Source organism: Perissodus microlepis, chromosome 1, assembly GCF_051167445.1.
Source record: "Perissodus microlepis isolate ML-2025 ecotype Zambia chromosome 1, ASM5116744v1, whole genome shotgun sequence".
Taxonomy (NCBI): Eukaryota; Metazoa; Chordata; class Actinopteri; order Cichliformes; family Cichlidae; genus Perissodus; species Perissodus microlepis.
In genome coordinates, this window is record NC_140461.1 from 27921196 (window position 1) to 27941646 (window position 20451).

The window sequence follows — 20451 nt, forward strand, 5'->3', positions numbered from 1 at the left end:
AAGACTTATTCTCATGACTCATATCTTGGATAACCCTGAAGATGCTCATTATGTAGTTTCAGTAAATGCGAGAATCCCCTGGATCTAATAAGCGCAGAGCTACAATTGCAGTGTTTTATTTGGGCTATAAAAAGAACGTCCGTTACCCAGGCAGGTCTTCATATCCTCGGATGACATGAAGCCATCAAAGCACAGACACTGATAAGTCCCTGGTGTGTTTGTACACTGGCCCCCGTCACAGATGTCTGGGCTTTCTTCACACTCATCGATATCTGCAGATTGGAGAAAGCAGAAAGGAAATAGGAACAGAAAAGAGAGGGACAAGAGGGAAAGAAAAAAAAACATGTTTTAAAGCTAGGTATGCAAACAATGAGGGAAAAGCACACATCAGCTTCCAAGAGGAAGTCAGGATTGAATTTACTTTGTCTCTCATAAATAAGCAAGTTCAATTCAGGACAGCACTTCTGCAAGAAACTGAACAGTTCTCTCCAATTAACCCCTCTATTGCCTGGATCTCTGTCTGTAAATCCGTCTCTGTTAATTAAAGGAATAAGCATCACAAGAGTGAGTCTATAAGCAGCGCCTGAAACCTGCACTCATTCTCCAAAAAAAATTCTGGCACCATAACCCGGCTCAGTGTGAGCTTTCTTTAAACATGTGCCAGCCAAGTCACAGCCACGTCTTTGTATTGTACATGCAGGCTTTTTGATGTAAACACAAAAATTAAGGGTATTTTCTTTACATTTTCCATGCAATGTACAAAAAATGCCAACTGTAAGACAACGACAGACAGGTAACGCAGCTACTCACCAGTACAGCTTCTTAGATCGGGCATCAGGGCGTACCCAGATTGGCAGCTACATTCATAGCTCCCCTCTGAGTTGGTGCAGAAAGTCTCACAGCCACCGTTCTCAATGGTACACTCATCAATGTCTAAGCAACAGACAAAACACACATACTGTTGGCAAAAATCGAAATAAAATCTATTCTTTAAAACACAGTCACGTGACAGTCAGAACATACCGACGCACTCCAGTCTGTTCTCAGTAGATTTGTATCCTGTGTCGCAGGAACACTGGTACCGGCCGATCATATTCACGCACTGACCATGCTTGCACAGCCTGTCGCTCAACTCACATTCATTGATGTCTGTAAAGACAAAAAAACATCATATTAGTTCATTTCTCAACGACTGCAAGCATGTCAGCATATAGGAGAGCACATTGGCCCAGAGTTCATGTCTGTCCGTCTATCTAAGGACACAAAAGCTCTCTAATGAGCCCACACACAGCATGATCCAAGTCAATCCAAGGATCCAAAGAAAAGACAGTAGAAAGGGCCTAATGTGCAGTAATCAATGAAGGGAGAAAAACAGGAAAGAGGAAGAGACTCTCTTCTCTCTCAACACTCACCTAAACAGGCCGATCCATCGGGGGCGACCTCGTGTCCCTCCGGACACACGCACTGGAAGCTGCCCTCTGTGTTCATGCACTCACCTCCTCGACACAACAGAGGGTTTCTCTCACACTCATCGATGTCTGGGGATGGCAGAACACACAGTAGACACAATGATGCAAGTACAGCCATTCAGCGCTAGCCATCGGCAATCGAGGCAACACTAGTCTGTGCACATGTTTGCTTCACCATAGAAACCCACCGGACTGACAACTTCAGAAGTTCTGTTTCCATTTTAACAAAGACCGTGGGACTGGCAGTCACAAAGTACTTGTTATATCTCAGTCAATATAATGGCATGATTACGTTATTTCAGTCAGCCTGCAAACCCATTCAGTACCACCGGTTTATGATTGTAGTTCTGCCCACATTATTTCCACTTCCAGCTGCTTTTTTGCCACAGCAGTAAATTTTGCTTTGCCAATTTCTGGCTAATTACGGCTCTTCACCGACAAAATTATTGACTCTGACCATCTTGTTTGTATGACTTTTCCAAGATATTTAATCAAACGGCATCAAAAGGCAGACCAGAACAGAAATAGACCATTTTTTCACTAGAGTATTAGAACTTGAAGCTTCAAATAAAATTCATTTTGGTTGGGCAGCTGATTGTGTGCGGGTCCTTCGCGTGCAGGTCAAGTATAGCATGTAATAAAGAGCTATTATTTTTAAGATTTTATGGACCAGCTTTGTCAAGCAGTTGTGACCACATTGGGCTGCCCAGACTAGATGCTTTCAACACCCCGCGGGGACCGAAATTAAGTGAACTAAACTTTCATTTCATTTCGATTACATCATCTTCTTCAACAGTGAGGTCCTGGTCTGGCATACAAGCCTAGGCACCTCATCCAGAGATTATGACCCATGGGGGGAACGTGAAGGAGGTGGCAGGCCGTCACTATACTTTTCAACCTGGCTGTGCTGCACTCAGACATTGTCCCTTTAACAGGGTATATGAGAGAGCTGTTAAGGACATCGAATTACTCAGTTATGTCCTGACAGATGAAATGATTTCACGTGAAAGCATGCTGTCGTCTCTGCATATTACTGAACCGGATCATATGAAGATGAGGGGGTATGCATAGTCTGAATCCTCAGGTACTGCTGTGTGGGGATTCAGTGCTCACCCATGCAGTTTTTCATCATCATGAAGCCACTCTCGTATCCTTCAAAGCACTCGCACTCAAAATCTCCAGGCGTGTTCATGCAGGTGCCCGGTCCGCACAGGTCCGGTGAGATGCGGCACTCATCGATGTCTATAAGAAAGGAACAGAACAATGCAGCAAGTTAGATATTATCCATAAAACTGCACTAACAGTCACGAGTAAAGAGAGCATATTTAATGTATTTATTTATCGTAAGATAAGTAAAAAATACATAAAATAGAAAATTTATTTTAAGTGGACGGCAAATTAACATGTCAAAGCACAGAACGCTTAAAAATAGTCGACTACATGAAAGATATACAATATACAATAAGATTAAAGGGCCAATGAAAGCTAAAGTTCTGATCCCTTTTGACTTGAATCCACATTTTGCAACACTTAACTCAAACCATTTGGGCTGGGATTTCCCTCATATGGGGTTAAAGGGTCCCAGATATCATTTACTCAGTCTGGGCCTATAAATTATTTCAGAATAACAAAATAGAACTTAAAGGCATTTAAACCTAAAGTGATGTGTGCACATTTTAACAGTGTTGCAATGTAGCTAACCAGACTGCAAGGACCGGCTCCAACAAGTCCCCAAAGCTAGCCAGACTCCCATTAGACTGAATGAGATGAATGGGGGCAATGTCTTTGCAACACTTTGTTGTAATTAGTGCTGGCAGAGGGATTCAGAGAGAGCGGAACTGATGAAGGATGGTTAGACTTGCAGAGACATAATGGAGCAGCTGACATACTCCAGACAAAAATAGAATTTTAATTGTAGCTAAAGATTATTTTCATTACAGATTAGCTGTCAAAAATGTTCAGTAAATCATTCTTTCATATATGTGAGAAATACTGAAACATGCTGATCAGTGTGTGACCAGAGCCCATCAAGTAATCCATTAAGAAACTATCTAAGAGTTTATTTTACAATGAGGAGGAGATGTTGCTCTTAAGTAATGGGTATTGTTTGTGGAAGCCAGCTGAGGGGCAGCCAATCAGAAGAAAGCAGAGCGCTTAAATAAGCAAATGCCCTACAGACGCTCGCTGTTTAAATATAGAGGTTGAATCAGAGGTTGAATATCACTTAAATAAGCTGCTTTAATGGACCTAAACTACAGGGTGGGCCATTTATATGGATACACCGTAATAACATGGGAATGGTTGGTGATATTAAAGTCCTGTTTGTGGCACATTAGTATATGTGAGGGGGCAAACTCCTCAAGATGGGTGGTGACCATGGTGGCCATTTAGAAGTCGGCCATCTTGGATACAACTTTTGTTTTTTCAATAGGAAGAGGGCCATGTGACACATCAGACTTATTGGTAATGTCACAAGAAAAACAATAAATGGCCCACCCTGTATGAACTACAATAGTAATAAATTAAGAAGCAAAAAATATTTGCTTTCATGCCTTAACCAAATGATATGACCAATCAGTTTCAGTTCTACTCACCAGTACAATTCCTCTCATCAGAGTCCAGAGCATAGCCGTTATCACAGCGACAACGAAAGCTACCAATAGTGTTTCTGCACCTCCCATTGGAGCACAGCGTGCTTATCATCCTGCATTCGTTTATATCTGAGGTGCAGAACAGAGAGATTAAAGACACAGGTGAGAGGTAGTTGATGCAACAACCAATAGCAGTCTTTGCTATTTGTGAACAGTGGCACACCTTTAAGGAAGGGCCTGCCGTTAATGAAGTCACCCCTGTGCGAGAAGCCTCGGCCCCGAGGACAGAGCTGGTTAAATTCCGGAGTGCCTTTTTCCGGGCATTCATCGCATTCAGGGCCCCAGGCCACACCCACTGAGCAGCAGCAGGCATCTACACGGTGCCGCCCCGGGATAGGAGTCCCGCAGCGCTCATCCTCATGAGTGAGGTAGCACTGCTCCGTGCGCAGGTCTGGATGTCACAAACACACATTTAACATGTATTTGATATAAGACTATGACGCGCTATAGATTGCACAAGTATAAAGGACAGCTACTACCGATGCACATCCTGCCACTCATGTCAACAGTCATTCCTGGAGGACACTGGCAGAAAAAGGAGCCCGGTGTGTTGACGCATTTGCCATTGATGCACACTCCAGGAAATACCTGACACTCATCCACATCTGAAGGTAAGCAGAGAAAAAAAGCATCATCAATCTGAACATTACAGGAATAAGAGTGGAAGTCTGATTTTCCAGAACCCAGCATCAAAGCAGCACTTACCCTCACAGACGTTTCCTTTGACTCTAGCAAAGCCTCTACTGCAGATTGGATCTAAACAAAGAAGGGCACATAACACGTTCCAAATCAATGAAGTCATCGGTTAAAATAAAAACTATATAACATAAACTCATATCTAAAAAAATCTGCGATTGTCCACCTTTTTCACATTTGGCACAGGGGCTGTTCCAGGCTTCTCCCAGTGTGGCACAGCAGTGGGATTTCAGTGTGGCCCCGTTGATGTTGACCTCACACCGATCATTGATCATCTTCAGCCAGCAAGTGCTCTTAATAGTCTCTGGTTTATCAAACAGACCTCAGAGTTACTAGACAATCAGTTTACATGAAGTAACTTGGATTTGGCTTTATATACAGTATGACACAGTGCATAATATCGTTTACATTCAATTAATCTCCTTTGATCGTTGGAAAAAAAGGAATGTGCTGATTGGCTTGCAAGCGGTGGCGTAGCACTAATTTAGGGGGCGATGCATTGGGTTAAGGTTCAGCAAAAGTGAAGCAAATTTTCATTTTTCATCTATAATGATCTAATTATAATTGGTAGGACTGAATCAATCCCTACTACAGTGTACCTTTTTTTAAACTTTTTTTTCAAATACACAAAAACTTGGCCATAAAATCTATTGGTAATGTATTGGTATAATACTTACCTATGCACTCCAGCCCGGTGCTGTCCAGGGAGCTGCCCGCTGAACACAAGCACACAAAGGACCCTTGGCTGTTCACACAGTCCCCATTTATACAAGGGCTAGACTCACACTCATTGACATCTGTGGGACACAAAAATGAGACAACAAATCTGAGACACGGCAGATGCAGCTACACTGCGCCGCACAAGGGAATGAAGGGGTCTCTGACCCTCGCAGACGTCTGTCTCGGGATCAAAGCGAAATCCCGTCGAACACTGGCAGGAGAAACTCCCCGGCGTGTTCCGGCACTGACCATTTTCGCAGAGCAGCCGGTTCATCAGACACTCATCGATATCTGAAATCACAGACAGGGACGCGTGACGACACTGGCTTTTGAGATCAAGGCTGTAGACAGGGACATTACAGAACAGTCCACCCACCAACACAGCTTTTCCCTGTCAGGTCTACTTCAAAACCTTCATTGCAGGTGCATTTGTACGTCCTCAGCATGTTCTCACATACTCCGTTCTGACAGATGTCAGGGTCGAGGGCACACTCATTAATATCTGCAAAAATAATAAACCGCTGAACATATCTGCAGGAAAAAAAAACCCCAACAAACTCTAAAAAAAACCCTCTTAAATATACGCAGCACCACTTGGTTTCAAGGTTGTCAGTGGTTTGAGCTTATGTATTACATTACCTCGTCCATCACCGGTCGTTCCGATGCCAGTGGGGCACAGAGCCAGGAACTCGGCTACAAACACACACACCACAGTTTGCTTGAAAAAAGCAGCAACAACAGCAACAGAAGTAATATCACATTTGCCAAAAGCCATTTAATACCATGTCATTATCCATTTACATGCTTTCTCATTTAGCCTAGATGTGTACAAAACAGGCTCTTAATGTGGTGCAGCTCTGGCATCTTTTGATACCGAAACCTTAATTGGCACAACTAATGAGAAGTGACTGGATTATGTGTGTGTGTGTGTGGTTGTGGACATGGGTTTGTGTGTGTGTTTGGTGGCTGTCAGTGTTTCCAAACTGCGGGAATCACCATTAAACAACTTCATATTTTTGTGAAATCTAAGCTGGCATGCAGAGGAGATGCAGTGTTTCATTTGGTCATCCTCACATCAACAGGTGTGTTTTGAATTATGCGCAAACTGTGTCTGTCTGCGTTTGCATCTGTCAAGCAGCAGGAGGTGGTTCTATATGTGTAAAGGTTGGGGCAATTTGAATAGCCGTACCAGAGCTTTGTGGTGGGCACGGTTGGCAGGGCTCTCCGTAGGCGTATTCTGTGCTGGCACAGCAGCACTCCGACTTGGTCACAGCCCCAAAGAGAGGCTTAACACACTGCCCTCGCTTGTAGCCGCCGTAACACGTACTGCGCATGTGCGTGTCTGTTTGAAACAAAAATAAGACAGACAGCATGTGTGTGAGAAACCGAGATGAGGAAAGAGATCTCGAAAGAGACCGAAGACCAAGCAAAAGAGAGAGAGCGAGAGAAAAGGAGGAAAGAGGCCGCAGCTCCAATAAACAACAACACTTGCAAAACAAATGGTTGTTCTCTTTTCACAATATCCAGGGATTTGAGGAATTCTCTTGCACTGATATCATTCTGACAAATGTTCACATAGACCAAACAACAGCGTTTCGACATTTCTCACACAAAGAGATTTCATTTATGAAAATGCAAAAGAAATCTTTCAAAGGGCTCCTCCGTGGGACCAGAGCAGAAGGAGAGACAGAAAGTTCTTTTAGTACTGATCAACATGTGCTCAGTAACTGCAGTAAATGTGCAGGAACAGCACAGGTTGATGGTAAAGGTTAATATGACGTGAATACTCTCTGCTTTATCACGTTCATCTTTGCTGAATTTTAGCACAAATTGGGAAACAATATGCATGCTTGCTGGTAAACATCTGTAGACAGTTGTGGGATTAACCCATCTTACAAGTATGTTCAGTCTGTGCTTTCAGGTGCTTGGAAAAGTGGAACAAACGCTTTCATCCCCGGCTTGTCCTTTGTTGGTTAAAACGGTCAAATGTACTGAAGTCTTCGCCAAAGCACTTAAAGTTCTTTTACTTATTTCTTTCTTAATGTGCTGGTTGTTCCTATTAAATATGAACAAATTTTCAAATATTGACATCATGGTATGTACAAGTAATCAAAAGCAAATTTTCAGTCTGCTCTAAACAGTTTCAGACAATGTTTTCTGTTCTTGGACTTGTGCAGTACAAAGTCTGGAGCCAACCATCATTTTTCATATTTTTCTTACAAAGAGCCAGATTTCTTGTATTTTTTTTAAAGTGTTCTTGAGCAGTAGTTGTCCAGTCTTAATGGAGGTCTTACAGAGATTTCTTTGAACATTGGCTTCTTTTTCACTCTACACTCCTGTTTATGTGTTGTTTTCTTTTTTGTTTGGTTTGGAGATAAAGTATCTGAATTTCAGGAGCGGGACCTCCAAACACGCTCCTTCCGATTCTTATCTATATATGATCCCCCAGTTTGACAAGGTTTTCGTGCCCCGGCCTCCCTCCCCTTTTCGATTCTTTCACTTCTTCACCTCTATGTAGTACATGGGGATCTGCCAGGCCCGGGAGCCGCCGCCAGTCCCCTTGAAACAAACCGCAGCTCCAGGACGTGGGCCCAGCGAGTGAAAAGGCACGTACGAAATAAAAAATGCACCTCAAGGGTTGAACCAGTGTTGTGTCTACACATAACAGACAACTTAGCAAAGAGACAATTTTAAAGTATATCTTTATGCACCTTGTTACTAGCAGTCTATCAAATATACAATCTACAAAAAATGTGAAAGATAGTAAAGTTTAATGGGTATAAAACTGTTATTCTTCACCAACAAGGTGATTTCCATATATAGCCAAGCACTTTTCATATCTTGGTATGCTGTGCAGATGTTCTTAGAAACTTGAGGAAGTGAATGAACTTTCCTCAGAAACAACTTCAGTGAAAAGGTGGCTGTCAAGAAGTCATCATTGAGGAAGGGGTACAGGTATGCCAAATTACACAAGAACTGGACCAACAGGTATTTGGGAGTGATGAGTACAAATCTGAAACTTTAGGTTTTTTGGTTCATCGGTAAGTACAAACGTCGAGAGGTACAACAGTCATGGATTGGCCTCCCAAGTGCCCGGACCTCAACGCTGTTGAAACAGTGTGGGATCATCTTGACCGAGTACAGTCCAAAAGGTAGAAGAACTTTGAAAGAAGAGCTTTGAATGTCCTTCAAGAAACCCAGAGAACTATTCCTGGAGATTACTCAAAGAGATTACAAGAAAGCTAAATAAGAGAGTTCAGGCTGTGTTGAAGAATAAAGATGGTCACTTATTAGAATTGTACAAACTCAAGTTTTTGCTTTATTTTTAAAAAAAAGAAGAAAAAAAAGGTGGGATTATTCTTGACTCTTGATCAAGCAGTTCACTCTAGTTCCATGTACTCACCAACACAGACCCGTCCATCCAGGCCCACTGCCATCCCGGCCATACACTCACAGCGGAAGGATCCCTCAGTGTTGACACAGTGGCCGTTCATGCACATGCCCGGAGTCTCACATTCATCGATGTCTACAAATAGAGACAAGAAAAAACAATATCTAAATCAAACTATATACCTTTCTCTTCACAATATTACGAGGTAAGAAGATAAAACAGATTGAAATAAATAACCGATTAAAAAAACTCCTAAAATTTCAGCTTTGACTTCAGCTAAGAAAACGTTCTGTGTTCTCTTTGTTTTCTCACTGTGTTACAATAATTACGATAACGAGCATACACCACGATAAAGCATGCATGCTGAAGTCTGGATTTATGTACGTGTGTGTATGATGTGTATGTGTGTGTTCTGTTTGGGTGTCTTGGAGGACAGACAGACTGCGGAGAGAGACAATGAGGCCCCAGGGCCCCTTCAGACTACACATTTCATTAATGGCTGCATACATCAGCACATTTCAGCCACACTCTACTCTCCTGTTTATTTATTCTGTAATGACTTAACCAGGTCAGTGTCTCTGAAATCAAACGTCTGTGTCTGAGACCATGAAACTCTAGTTGCCATCTAAGGTTCGATATAGCTTCTGATGTTGGCATATACAATAGTTGTTGGCTATTACAGCATATTAAAGCACGTAACAAGAAAAAGCCAAATCGTTTTTTCTTCTTTGCACTCAACAAGTTTAGGGCGGGCTGTCTGCTGAAATCTCAAAACAGGCGGGTCCCAACTATCCAACTATGTCCAACTGGCGTGCAAGGAAGCAAAGGGATTTTTCCAAGGCTTTTTAGGGGGATTTTTTGCCCCGTGTGTTAAGAGTCATATAACAGAGCTATTAACATGCCAGAGAGGTAGTCATCCTCCAAGCTAGGCGAAAATGCAGTCAAGAGAATATCTTACTCAAAATGCATTCTGCTGATGCTTCACTTTGTGGGCTTTTGGACAAACGTACCTACACACATGCGTCCGCTGGTGTCGAGATAGAACCCAGGTTTACAGATGCATCTGAAGCTCCCATCTTCATTGATGCACAGTCCATTGAGGCACATGTTCCTGATCAGACACTCATCCAGGTCTGTGGACAAAGGGGAACTAAATGATTTACCCTAGTTTACTCTAGTAACACTAGAGGTTTACTCTAGTAATAATTATTTTCAGTGATTGTGCATGATTTCACCCATTATGGTTCATGCTTCCACCACCTCTAACATATCCATGGTCCATTTGTCATAAATACTAAAGGAATCTCTACTCCATAGAGTAGTAAGTGACCAACATGAGAAGTTAACAGACCTTGACAGTTTTTGCCATCTTGAGAAATTTCAAATCCAGCATTGCAGACACAGTGGAAGCTGCCTTCAGTGTTCACACAGCGGCCATTGTTGCAAATACGACCATTGGCCACACACTCGTCCAGATCTGGCAGGGAAAAAAAGAAACAGATAGCACAATAAACATACACACTCTTAAAGTGCGCATATGTTGCATGTATGTAAATGTGTAACCTCGGCACTCGGTTCTGGTTGAGGTCGACTGGAATCCAGCAGGACACTGACAGATGTAAGAGCCGTCTGTGTTCACACATTCTCCGTGCGCGCATGGGTTCTTCTCGCATTCGTTATCATCTGGAAAGCAAGCATGAAATTTAACAGCCAAACGCATGCACCTTGAGTTTTGTGTTAAGAAAACCTTTTCAGAACTCACCGATGCACTCTCCCCTTCTGTCCAGCCTGAAGCCCATGTTGCACTCACAGCGATATCCAACGCCTGGCGTGGGGATACATCTGCCATTCAGGCAGAGGTTACGAAAGGCCTGGCACATGTTGGTGATATTCTGGGTTTGGATAATTACGGGACCTGATAGAACAAAATCACGCGAGCGTTTCGTCAATAAAACGTGAGGTAATATAACAAAAAATCGTATTTTTGTTTAGTTCGTCATCTTAATTTACAGGAAGTGTAGCCAACACACCTGTTTCTGGCATATTGCACATATGTAGTTTTACATTGCCAGATAAATCTGAACACTGCATTACTATAATAGTTGTGCAAAACAGTTGTGTCGGAATCTTTAAAGCCAAAGATTTTGGACATGTTTAACATAGCTCTAAATATTACTATGCAGTTGTGTAAGGATGGTTTCTTTGAGAAAGGACACTCACTGCCATTCATTTTTTAGTTCAACGGTACCGGTTGTTTGTATATCAAAAGTTGGACGTTGATGGCAACCCAAGATCAATTGCAGGTTGAACATGCAAACATGAAGCAATCACGGGCAGAAAGCTGGGACATACCTGGCCTAGGTATAGGTATAGGTTCTACAGGTGGTCTAGGATAATCAGGCTGCACAGGTTGGACAGGGACCTTGATTGGAATTTGAGGAATGTCAGGTCCAGGATATGGAACTGGGTAGATGCTGGGTATGTCAGGGCTCCCTGGGACACGATCAGGTATCGGTGCACTGGGTATCTGAATGCACAGTTTCTGGTGCTCTTCTATAACAAGCATATTTGAAAAACAGATAGAGGTTAGCTCTGAATTGTCTAGTGTGTGTGCGAATATGTGTGTACAAGTGAGTTTGTATGTTAACTTTTATTCTTTGTGAAGTTTGTTTTTGTTGTTTTCATTGTAAATCTCCATAGATTCTTACAGATTTATTACATTTTTATTAAGAGCACTGATTTTGAGTATAATTAAATAACAATGCCACAAAGATCACAATACTTAAGCCATGTGAATGACTGCACCTGTTCCACGAATGGGGCACATTTCAGGGGTGGACCCATCAGACCAGCAGCGTCCACTATCACAGCAACACTGCATTTTGGTCAACAGCTGTGAATTTTGGTTGGCGCAGCGCCCGTTCAGCAGGCTGGCGTAGCAATACCCACCACGAGCATCTGTGGGAAACGACACAGCAGGAAGTCGGTTAAACTAACCGCGCCGCATGGAATATGGCATGTGCTGTCTGCGTGTTGAGCAAATTGGCAAGAGTACAATCAGAAAAAAATTGTTGTTGTTGCTTCAGATTTTCCATCATTTGGAAGGTGGAAGCCACTTCCAATAGTCCTCATTTCCTATTTATATGAACCCTTCCTTCATCCTGCAGTTTTTGGCACTGTGTGCCAGCATGACTCACACTCAAGTTGCGCATTAACATAAATATATCATGTTTTGTTTCACACCCAGACCATCCGGGGCAGATTTCATGTGGAGAAAATGACAGCCTAAACTACAGATCGCTTGCTCCAGTTCGACAAGATGTCAGGCACAGAACTGCTCGCAAGCAACCACGAGGTCTTAAGGGGGTCGGGCGAGAAGTGTGACTGCATGAGAAACAGACGAAAATGTTTTGGGCAAAAGTTTTCTGGAAACGAAACACACAGACATTCCTTCCTCAGGAACACGCTCTCCTGGGGGGGAGTAATGTGACTGCATGGCTGCATATGTTTGTGCGTGTGTGCTGTATGCACGTGTATGTGTAAGAGGCTGCTCTGACCTAATTTTTTTCCTACTCTGGTTTTAGGGCGAAAGTGAGCTTAACTAGGAAGCATACAGGAGTTTTCTTTACGAAGACGCACATACATTTAGCGTTTTCCAGCTGTGTAGAAAGTCACCTGGAAATAAGACTTCATTTTACTTCTCTCATCACGTGCTCGCCACAGCTTGAAGAGAGTTTAACTCGACAAGTGACTATTGACCTAGATTCTACCAGCTGGAACTTTGGAGAGTTTCCTTTCTCTGCTTTCAGTGCCAAGAAGAACCAAAATAGAGTGGAAAAAGGAAAGAGAATGAAGCAGCATATCTTTTGCTTTGTCTCCTATTTTGTCATGCCTAATAATGACAGCAACTATGAACCAAAGCAAATCACACACAATGAAACTTGCAGCTCTTTGGAGTGGGAAAGGGGACAGGGGGACTCACCTATACACCTGGATCCATCCACTGAGGTATAAAAGCCCTGGGGACATTTGCAGAAGTAGCTGCCGACAGTATTAGAGCATTCACCCACACCACAAATACCTGGAATGTTTGAGCACTCGTCCAGATCTGCGAAAGAGGAGAGGCGAGGAAAGTGAAAACTATCTTGAAACGCGAATTTCTCCAAAACTAGAGCGTGCGTTGGCAGGAATAATGGAAATGAGGCATTGTCACAGGATATCAAATCCAGGGACCTCCGTACCTCTTCTGTTAGCACCATTAAACACCAAGCGCACACCATGGAGCACAAAAGTCTGCAGGAATAGCGCTGTGACTTCGACACATTTGAAATATTTCTTACAAAGTGCAGAAGTTTTCCAGTAATTATTTCTGGGCATTAAAATAGCACACGTTTCACACTGTAAAGAAGTGCCCGACCTTTACCTTTCTCTGAGCTTAGGCCTTGAAATTGTTATATACACATCTAACGGACAATACATTTCACAGGATCAATTTAGGCCTATATTTGTGGACGAGTAGTAAAATTTTTCCAGCAAAAGCATTAAAATCCATGTGAGTCCCACAGCAGAGGGAGAAAAACATGTTTTTATCAAATAATCCTGAAACTGAGTCTAATTAGGATTCATGGTGCAGATCAACCATGTTGATTACAACTGACAGCAATCATTAATGCTAATAATGAATTTTAATAAGGTGAAACATTCAAAGCAATAAAACAGTATTGTAAAGTATTGTAAAGAAGAGACGTAAGTTAAAGATGAGTATTTCAATAAAACTAACACAATATTAGCCTCCCAAATCTAATGTTCATACCAGACTGAGTTAGTCTGGAGCAGCAACTTACATAGTCTAGCTTTAACATTTGTATAGAAGGGGAAAAATTCTTTTCAAAATTCATCAGCATTTCTTTCAAACATCAAAATTGAGTGTTACATGGGGTTACTGAGAGAAACCAGAGTGCTGTTTTGCTTTAATTAGGCTTTTTTCAAGAGAAGGGCAAAAATGTGTCTTATGTGTGGTCTTTCCTTACAAAGTAATAATCAGACTACCACGACTGAGGTGAAGTTAACCACATCTTGGCGGATGTGGCTTTTAACTGTCTCAACTTTTACGGATTTAAAAAATATCCGAAAGTCTACTCTGTCATTCAAGCTGACACCGAAAACCAGACAGCTCATGGCTTCACTGTTGCTTACCTTCACATTTCTGCGAGATCTCGTTGAACTTGTGCCCAGCGGGGCATTTACATTCAAACGATCCAACAGTGTTGATACAATTTCCGCCTTGACAGATGCCAGGGATGGCCTGGCACTCATCCACATCTGTACATGCATATCACAGAATTAATACTCTAACGGTGAAACAGCAAAAGGACACAGACATTATTGTGGTAAAATGAACTTAGAAGAGCAGCAAGAAGTTAATACACATGCTGACTGAGTTTAACGCACAAATGTGAACAGCCTTGGATGTACATGGGTCTGTTTTTACAGTCTCTCTCTGACTTTCCTGAGATCAACAGTATGACAAACGAAAAGAAACAGGGGGAGAGGAATTTCTCCAGCAGAATGAACAAAAACTGCAACCAAACTGGTAAAAAAAAAAAACAGGAATGAAGTGAATATAGAAAAAAAGGCTAACAGTAAAGCATCAGGTTTGATACATTTATGATCACACGCACATGAAGACTAATGTATATAAAGGTATTGCTTGAAAGGAGGGCCGTGATGACGCCATTTGTGAGGTGACCCGGACCATCAGGGTTGTGCAGCTTTCTAATCTGTTACTTTGTCAGTGATGCTGATGATTAAATGAAATTCATTTAATGAATGTGATAGACTAAAACGAAGGTCTCAGGCTGGAAACCTACAGGAGGCTGTGACCTGATGCTGTCTCAGAGTACTCCATGTTCCTCTGGGTCCTGGCTCAGGTCCGCCTCCCCTGCGGAGGTTCTGATGTTGTTGGGTCTGGAGCAGGCAGACACAGGGCCGTCTTACCAGAAATGAGCTCTCCCACGTGGCACCGCCACTGACCCGTGTTACTGACTCTGACAGTCCCGCCGCAGCGGGCGTCTGCGGGCATTCCATACACATGTGGGAGGCACTGCCACCCACCCCAATTTAACCCAATTAGAGCTAATCCTCTGGAAAAGGGATGGTGGGCAGAGCTCAGGGGGGTGACAGAGGGAGGGGGGGTGAAGGCAGACAAGGAGGGAGAAGGAGTTAAAGGAAAAGATGGCAGCAGCAGCAGCAGCACACTACTCAAAGAAAGCAGAGGGTAGAGGGAGAGTAACAGAGAAAAAGAAAGATAGGAAAACAGACTGGGAGGCAGAGACACAGAGGAATAGACTTTACCTTGGCATGCCCCGGTGCGGTGGTTTGGTATGAACCCTCTTCGACAGGGGTGAGGCTGGGCTGGGCACATCTCACAGGGGTGACCCCACGCCCGTCCCACTGTGGCGCAGCACAGAGTCTTTGTGCACACAATGCCCGTGAGCTGTCCTTGACACATCTGGTTATTTACTGAGGCAAAGCACGGCCCGGTGCGATAGTCTGCAGAGGTAAAAGGGTGATTTTTTTAAACCCAAAGCAAAAAGACAGGTTGTAAGATTAGGCCAAAAAAAAAGGTTGAAGCTGGAGCTTAAAATCACAGAATATGAACATTATCCTGAGTGAGTGAGCGAATGGCTGTCTGGCATACACAAACGCTCAAACTCAATGTAATCTCACATGACATCTACAACACACTTAGATTATAAGTGATAAAGGGCCTGCAGAGCAGACGGTAACGCACTGCATAAAGCATGCATTGTATTTTCCTGGCATTTTAATTGGTCTGGCTCTCAGGTGCACTGTTCGTGAGTGTGTGTATGTGTGCGCGTGTCTCTGTGAGTGTGTGTATATGTGTGTGTATGTGAGTGGGTGAAAGAAAAAAACAAGAGATAGGGAAGAGGTCTGGAAAACCTTTTAAAGTTGTGTGGGCGGCTATGGAGAGCAACGGACACAAGCAAGGACAAGAAAAATCAGTCTGTTGCTTCTATTATATGATCACCGGCTCATTAGTTACCGATGCTACTGCTATTCTGTAAAATGTCACATTTACCATCAGCAGTTTGCTACCTTTTGCAATTTTCTTAATAATCCACAATCTAGGGTATAGATCATCATCCCTAAAGCCACCGGAGGCTGGTTGGCTGGCAAGGGTGTGTCTGTGGAACACAGTAGGTGATTTCCACACAAGCTACTACAGCCTAGAATTAAAACTAAAAGGCTAATAATAAATAACAGATTGTAAAGAAAGTCCCTTCATCAAGATTATTCATCTCTCCTTCCCTTCAAATCAGATTCCCTAGAGCCGACTGCTTGCTTTATCTAACCCCTCTTTTTTCCACTCTCTCCTTACAAGTCCCCAAGGAGTTTACACAATCATTTACTCTTATCAGGTGAAGGCCTGGAAGATGAAGATGGAACAGAGATAGGGGCACAGAAAAAAAGGGTAGGAGGGGGATACATCTTTCCCAAAAGAATCTGGACATGAGCCAAAGACAAAAATCATTTCCACATTTCACAGCAGACAACAGACAGTAAGAGGAAAAAGGGAGACCAGTTCCAACAGCGCAGTCGTTTAAAACAAACGAGACATTGTGAGTTTCCCATGTGGACCGGGGCCCAGCCCAGTCCCGTCACGTGCACCCCAGCCTCCACCGTCTCTCTGCCTCTGGCACCAGTACTGTGTGAAACAGAACTGGGTCATCTCTCTTTCTCACTCCCCTCCAGCTCAGGCTCAATTGGAGACCAAATGCTTTTGATTCTTTGTCTACTTCTCCCTCCAACAAGCAGCTGAAAGTAGCGCAGTGCATTTACTCAAGCCCAGTTTGAAGATACTTGTACTTTACTTGAGTATTTCTATTTTGGAAAACCTCCATGAGACACTCCAGGATAATGTCTCTTTCTTGAACAATAATAACCTGAAAGTTACCAAAAAGTCAACAATCAGAATGCAGGCTAAACACATCCCAGTGCGACACTCTCATGTTTTGCCACTTTTGTGTTAATTCCCAGTTTAATTAATTAAAATTTTGGCTGAATGTTGCTCCCTGATTGCTCATAGGATATGAGAGGCTGGGCTGCAGCCCACACCTTAGATGCAATCTGAAAGGCAAACGAGGGCTCTACCTCTTCATTGGTTTAATTTTTCATGCTGTAGTACAATCATGGGACCCTTAGCAAAACAAATCCAAGCACACATTGTAACACGACTTCACCTTTTTGCAAAAAATACTATATAATGAAAAAGAAATAACTTACATATGTTGTACAACAGGGGCGATTCTAGGTTCAAAAGTTTAGGGGGGCTCAGCTCCCAATCATAATGTCAGCAGTTCCTAGTAATTATTATTAATGGAATATGCTGTTTACAAAGGTAATCAACCCTTTTCACATTTACAAACCTAAATTTACTTAGATACACATTACAGTGTTACCTTCAAATGCAAACTATTTTAGGGTGGAGCCTTTAGTTAAAGAAGATAAGGAACCATTAGTGCCAAAGGAGATAAGATGAGAAACATGCACAAAACATGCAGTGTTTTAATCACGTAGAAGCAGCCCACCAAATCATCAGTCACATAAAGTAGCAATATTCAGTACAGACACTGGAAAATCACCCCAGACCTGTACACGAAGCAAATTGGTAACAAAGTTCTTTTACCAATTCACACAAACCCTTCCTTTATTATGCCGAATCAGCACAGGAGAATAGTGTTATAGTCTGTCACATCAGTGTAGTGGCAACCATCCTGTTCATGCCATGTTTACAGTGGTATGAGTCCTGTAAAATGCTACCATTCATATCAATACGCTCTGTTTACAATGTCCAGTGGCGTTTTTTTAAGTGTCCTACTGCAAAACATGCAAAGCATCCATGAAGTACATGAAAAACTACTTTGTGAAAAATAACTTTTTTTTCCCAGCTAACTTCACGATTTGCTCCCTCATTCTTCCTGTCCATCCTCTTCACTCAACTAGAAACTAGAAAATAACAAAAATATAAATCTTATAGTAATTATTACAAGAGCAAGTGGTGGATCCAATACAGGGAGTGCAGAATTATTAGGCAAGTTGTATTTTTGAGGAATAATTTTATTATTGAACAACAACCATGTTCTCAATGAACCCAAAAAACTCATTAATATCAAAGCTGAATGTTTTTGGAAGTAGTTTTTAGTTTGTTTTTAGTTTTAGCTATTTTAGGGGGATATCTGTGTGTGCAGGTGACTATTACTGTGCATAATTATTAGGCAACTTAACAAAAAACAAATATATACCCATTTCAATTATTTATTTTTACCAGTGAAACCAATATAACATCTCCACATTCACAAATATACATTTCTGACATTCAAAAACAAAACAAAAACAAATCAGCGACCAATATAGCCACCTTTCTTTGCAAGGACACTCAAAAGCCTGCCATCCATGGATTCTGTCAGTGTTTTGATCTGTTCACCATCAACATTGCGTGCAGCAGCAACCACAGCCTCCCAGACACTGTTCAGAGAGGTGTACTGTTTTCCCTCCTTGTAAATCTCACATTTGATGATGGACCACAGGTTCTCAATGGGGTTCAGATCAGGTGAACAAGGAGGCCATGTCATTAGTTTTTCTTCTTTTATACCCTTTCTTGCCAGCCACGCTGTGGAGTACTTGGACGCGTGTGATGGAGCATTGTCCTGCATGAAAATCATGTTTTTCTTGAAGGATGCAGACTTCTTCCTGTACCACTGCTTGAAGAAGGTGTCTTCCAGAAACTGGCAGTAGGACTGGGAGTTGAGCTTGACTCCATCCTCAACCCGAAAAGGCCCCACAAGCTCATCTTTGATGATACCAGCCCAAACCAGTACTCCACCTCCACCTTGCTGGCGTCTGAGTCGGACTGGAGCTCTCTGCCCTTTACCAATCCAGCCACGGGCCCATCCATCTGGCCCATCAAGACTCACTCTCATTTCATCAGTCCATAAAACCTTAGAAAAATCAGTCTTGAGATATTTCTTGGCCCAGTCTTGACGTTTCAGCTTGTGTGTCTTGTTCAGTGGTGGTCGTCTTTCAGCCTTTCTTACCTTGGCCATGTCTCTGAGTATTGCACACCTTGTGCTTTTGGGCACTCCAGTGATGTTGCAGCTCTGAAATATGGCCAAACTGGTGGCAAGTGGCATCTTGGCAGCTGCACGCTTGACTTTTCTCAGTTCATGGGCAGTTATTTTGCGCCTTGGTTTTTCCACACGCTTCTTGCGACCCTGTTGACTATTTTGAATGAAACGCTTGATTGTTCGATGATCACGCTTCAGAAGCTTTGCAATTTTGAGACTGCTGCATCCCTCTGCAAGATATCTCACTATTTTTGACTTTTCTGAGCCTGTCAAGTCCTTCTTTTGACCCATTTTGCCAAAGGAAAGGATGTTGCCTAATAATTATGCACACCTGATATAGGGTGTTGATGTCATTAGACCACACCCCTTCTCATTACAGGGATGCACATCACCTAATATGCTTAATTGGTAGTAGGCTTTCGAGCCTATACAGCTTGGAGTAAGACAACATGCATGAAGAGGATGATGTGGACAAAATACTCATTTGCCTAATAATTCTGCACTCCCTGTACACTGCTTAGTTCTGTGAAATCATCATCAATGAATGTGGGCAAACAGAAGCTACAGCTTTATAATTTTGGGTGAGTTTGTCTACATTTACTCTTGTTTCTTTTTGCTCTCTCTCTTTGCTGTTTTCATTTTGCTCTCTCCCTTTTTTCCCTCTCTATACTCCTCTGTCACTCTTTGTACTATCACCCAAAAGCTAAACATTACAGTGAATAAAAGACATAAACGGATCGGTATCACTTTATAGCAATATTAAAACTGAATACAGGCTTTTGCTGGACATAGACAGGTAACATCATTTTAACTTGCTGTCACCTGGATCTGGAGTTGTACTGTAAACAAACACTGAAGCCCAATTCGATCAGAACAGGAATGAACATTTTTTAGCAAACAAAAGTAATAAAGTATATCAGCTCCTTGGCTGGCAACTCCAAATATGTTTTACTCTACGTTAGCTAATATTAACACTATTTAGAGAACAATTTAAACAAAACAGGCACTTTATATGCACAGCAATGCAATTATGAGAAGAGTTTGAACTTTTGCTATATTCCAGTTAAAGAGTGTTTTAAATCTGCATCATTGATTTGTGTCATTAGATTACCTCTTCGTCTTCTTTCTGCTGCAGCAATAAAAGTCTTATTAAGCGATTAATGACAAGCCAGGCTGTTGAAGCAGCAACACCTCTGTGTGAGCGCACTGTAACATCATGACATCAACAATACTGGACATAAAACCTATTTTCATCCTATCCTGTACTGTCATCAATAGAAAAGTTAGGGGGAAAAAGTTATTAATACTATTAATATTTTTTTAGGGGTGCTCTGATAAAAAACGGGTCTAAACTCACCTATGTGAGTAGTAAATTA

At 42.3% G+C, this 20451-nt stretch overlaps 1 protein-coding gene across 1 annotated transcript in view; it reads right to left on the reverse strand.

The window, feature by feature from the left end:
* fbn1 (fibrillin 1) overlaps positions 1 to 20451 on the reverse strand; it is a 64034-nt gene that overhangs the window by 31303 nt on the left and 12280 nt on the right. Inside the window, exons 7-31 of the mRNA XM_084932551.1 lie at positions 15282 to 15479; positions 14124 to 14249; positions 12910 to 13035; positions 11733 to 11885; positions 11280 to 11480; positions 10690 to 10842; positions 10491 to 10610; positions 10279 to 10404; positions 9938 to 10060; positions 8940 to 9062; positions 6726 to 6878; positions 6176 to 6229; positions 5913 to 6038; positions 5702 to 5827; positions 5494 to 5613; positions 4983 to 5120; positions 4826 to 4876; positions 4600 to 4725; positions 4284 to 4511; positions 4064 to 4189; positions 2583 to 2711; positions 1413 to 1538; positions 1024 to 1149; positions 811 to 933; positions 147 to 272 (exon numbers count right to left, since the gene is read on the reverse strand). Coding sequence (XP_084788677.1) covers positions 147 to 272; positions 811 to 933; positions 1024 to 1149; positions 1413 to 1538; positions 2583 to 2711; positions 4064 to 4189; positions 4284 to 4511; positions 4600 to 4725; positions 4826 to 4876; positions 4983 to 5120; positions 5494 to 5613; positions 5702 to 5827; positions 5913 to 6038; positions 6176 to 6229; positions 6726 to 6878; positions 8940 to 9062; positions 9938 to 10060; positions 10279 to 10404; positions 10491 to 10610; positions 10690 to 10842; positions 11280 to 11480; positions 11733 to 11885; positions 12910 to 13035; positions 14124 to 14249; positions 15282 to 15479 — 3327 coding nt within the window. The remainder of the gene's footprint in view (positions 1 to 146; positions 273 to 810; positions 934 to 1023; positions 1150 to 1412; positions 1539 to 2582; positions 2712 to 4063; positions 4190 to 4283; positions 4512 to 4599; positions 4726 to 4825; positions 4877 to 4982; positions 5121 to 5493; positions 5614 to 5701; positions 5828 to 5912; positions 6039 to 6175; positions 6230 to 6725; positions 6879 to 8939; positions 9063 to 9937; positions 10061 to 10278; positions 10405 to 10490; positions 10611 to 10689; positions 10843 to 11279; positions 11481 to 11732; positions 11886 to 12909; positions 13036 to 14123; positions 14250 to 15281; positions 15480 to 20451) is intronic.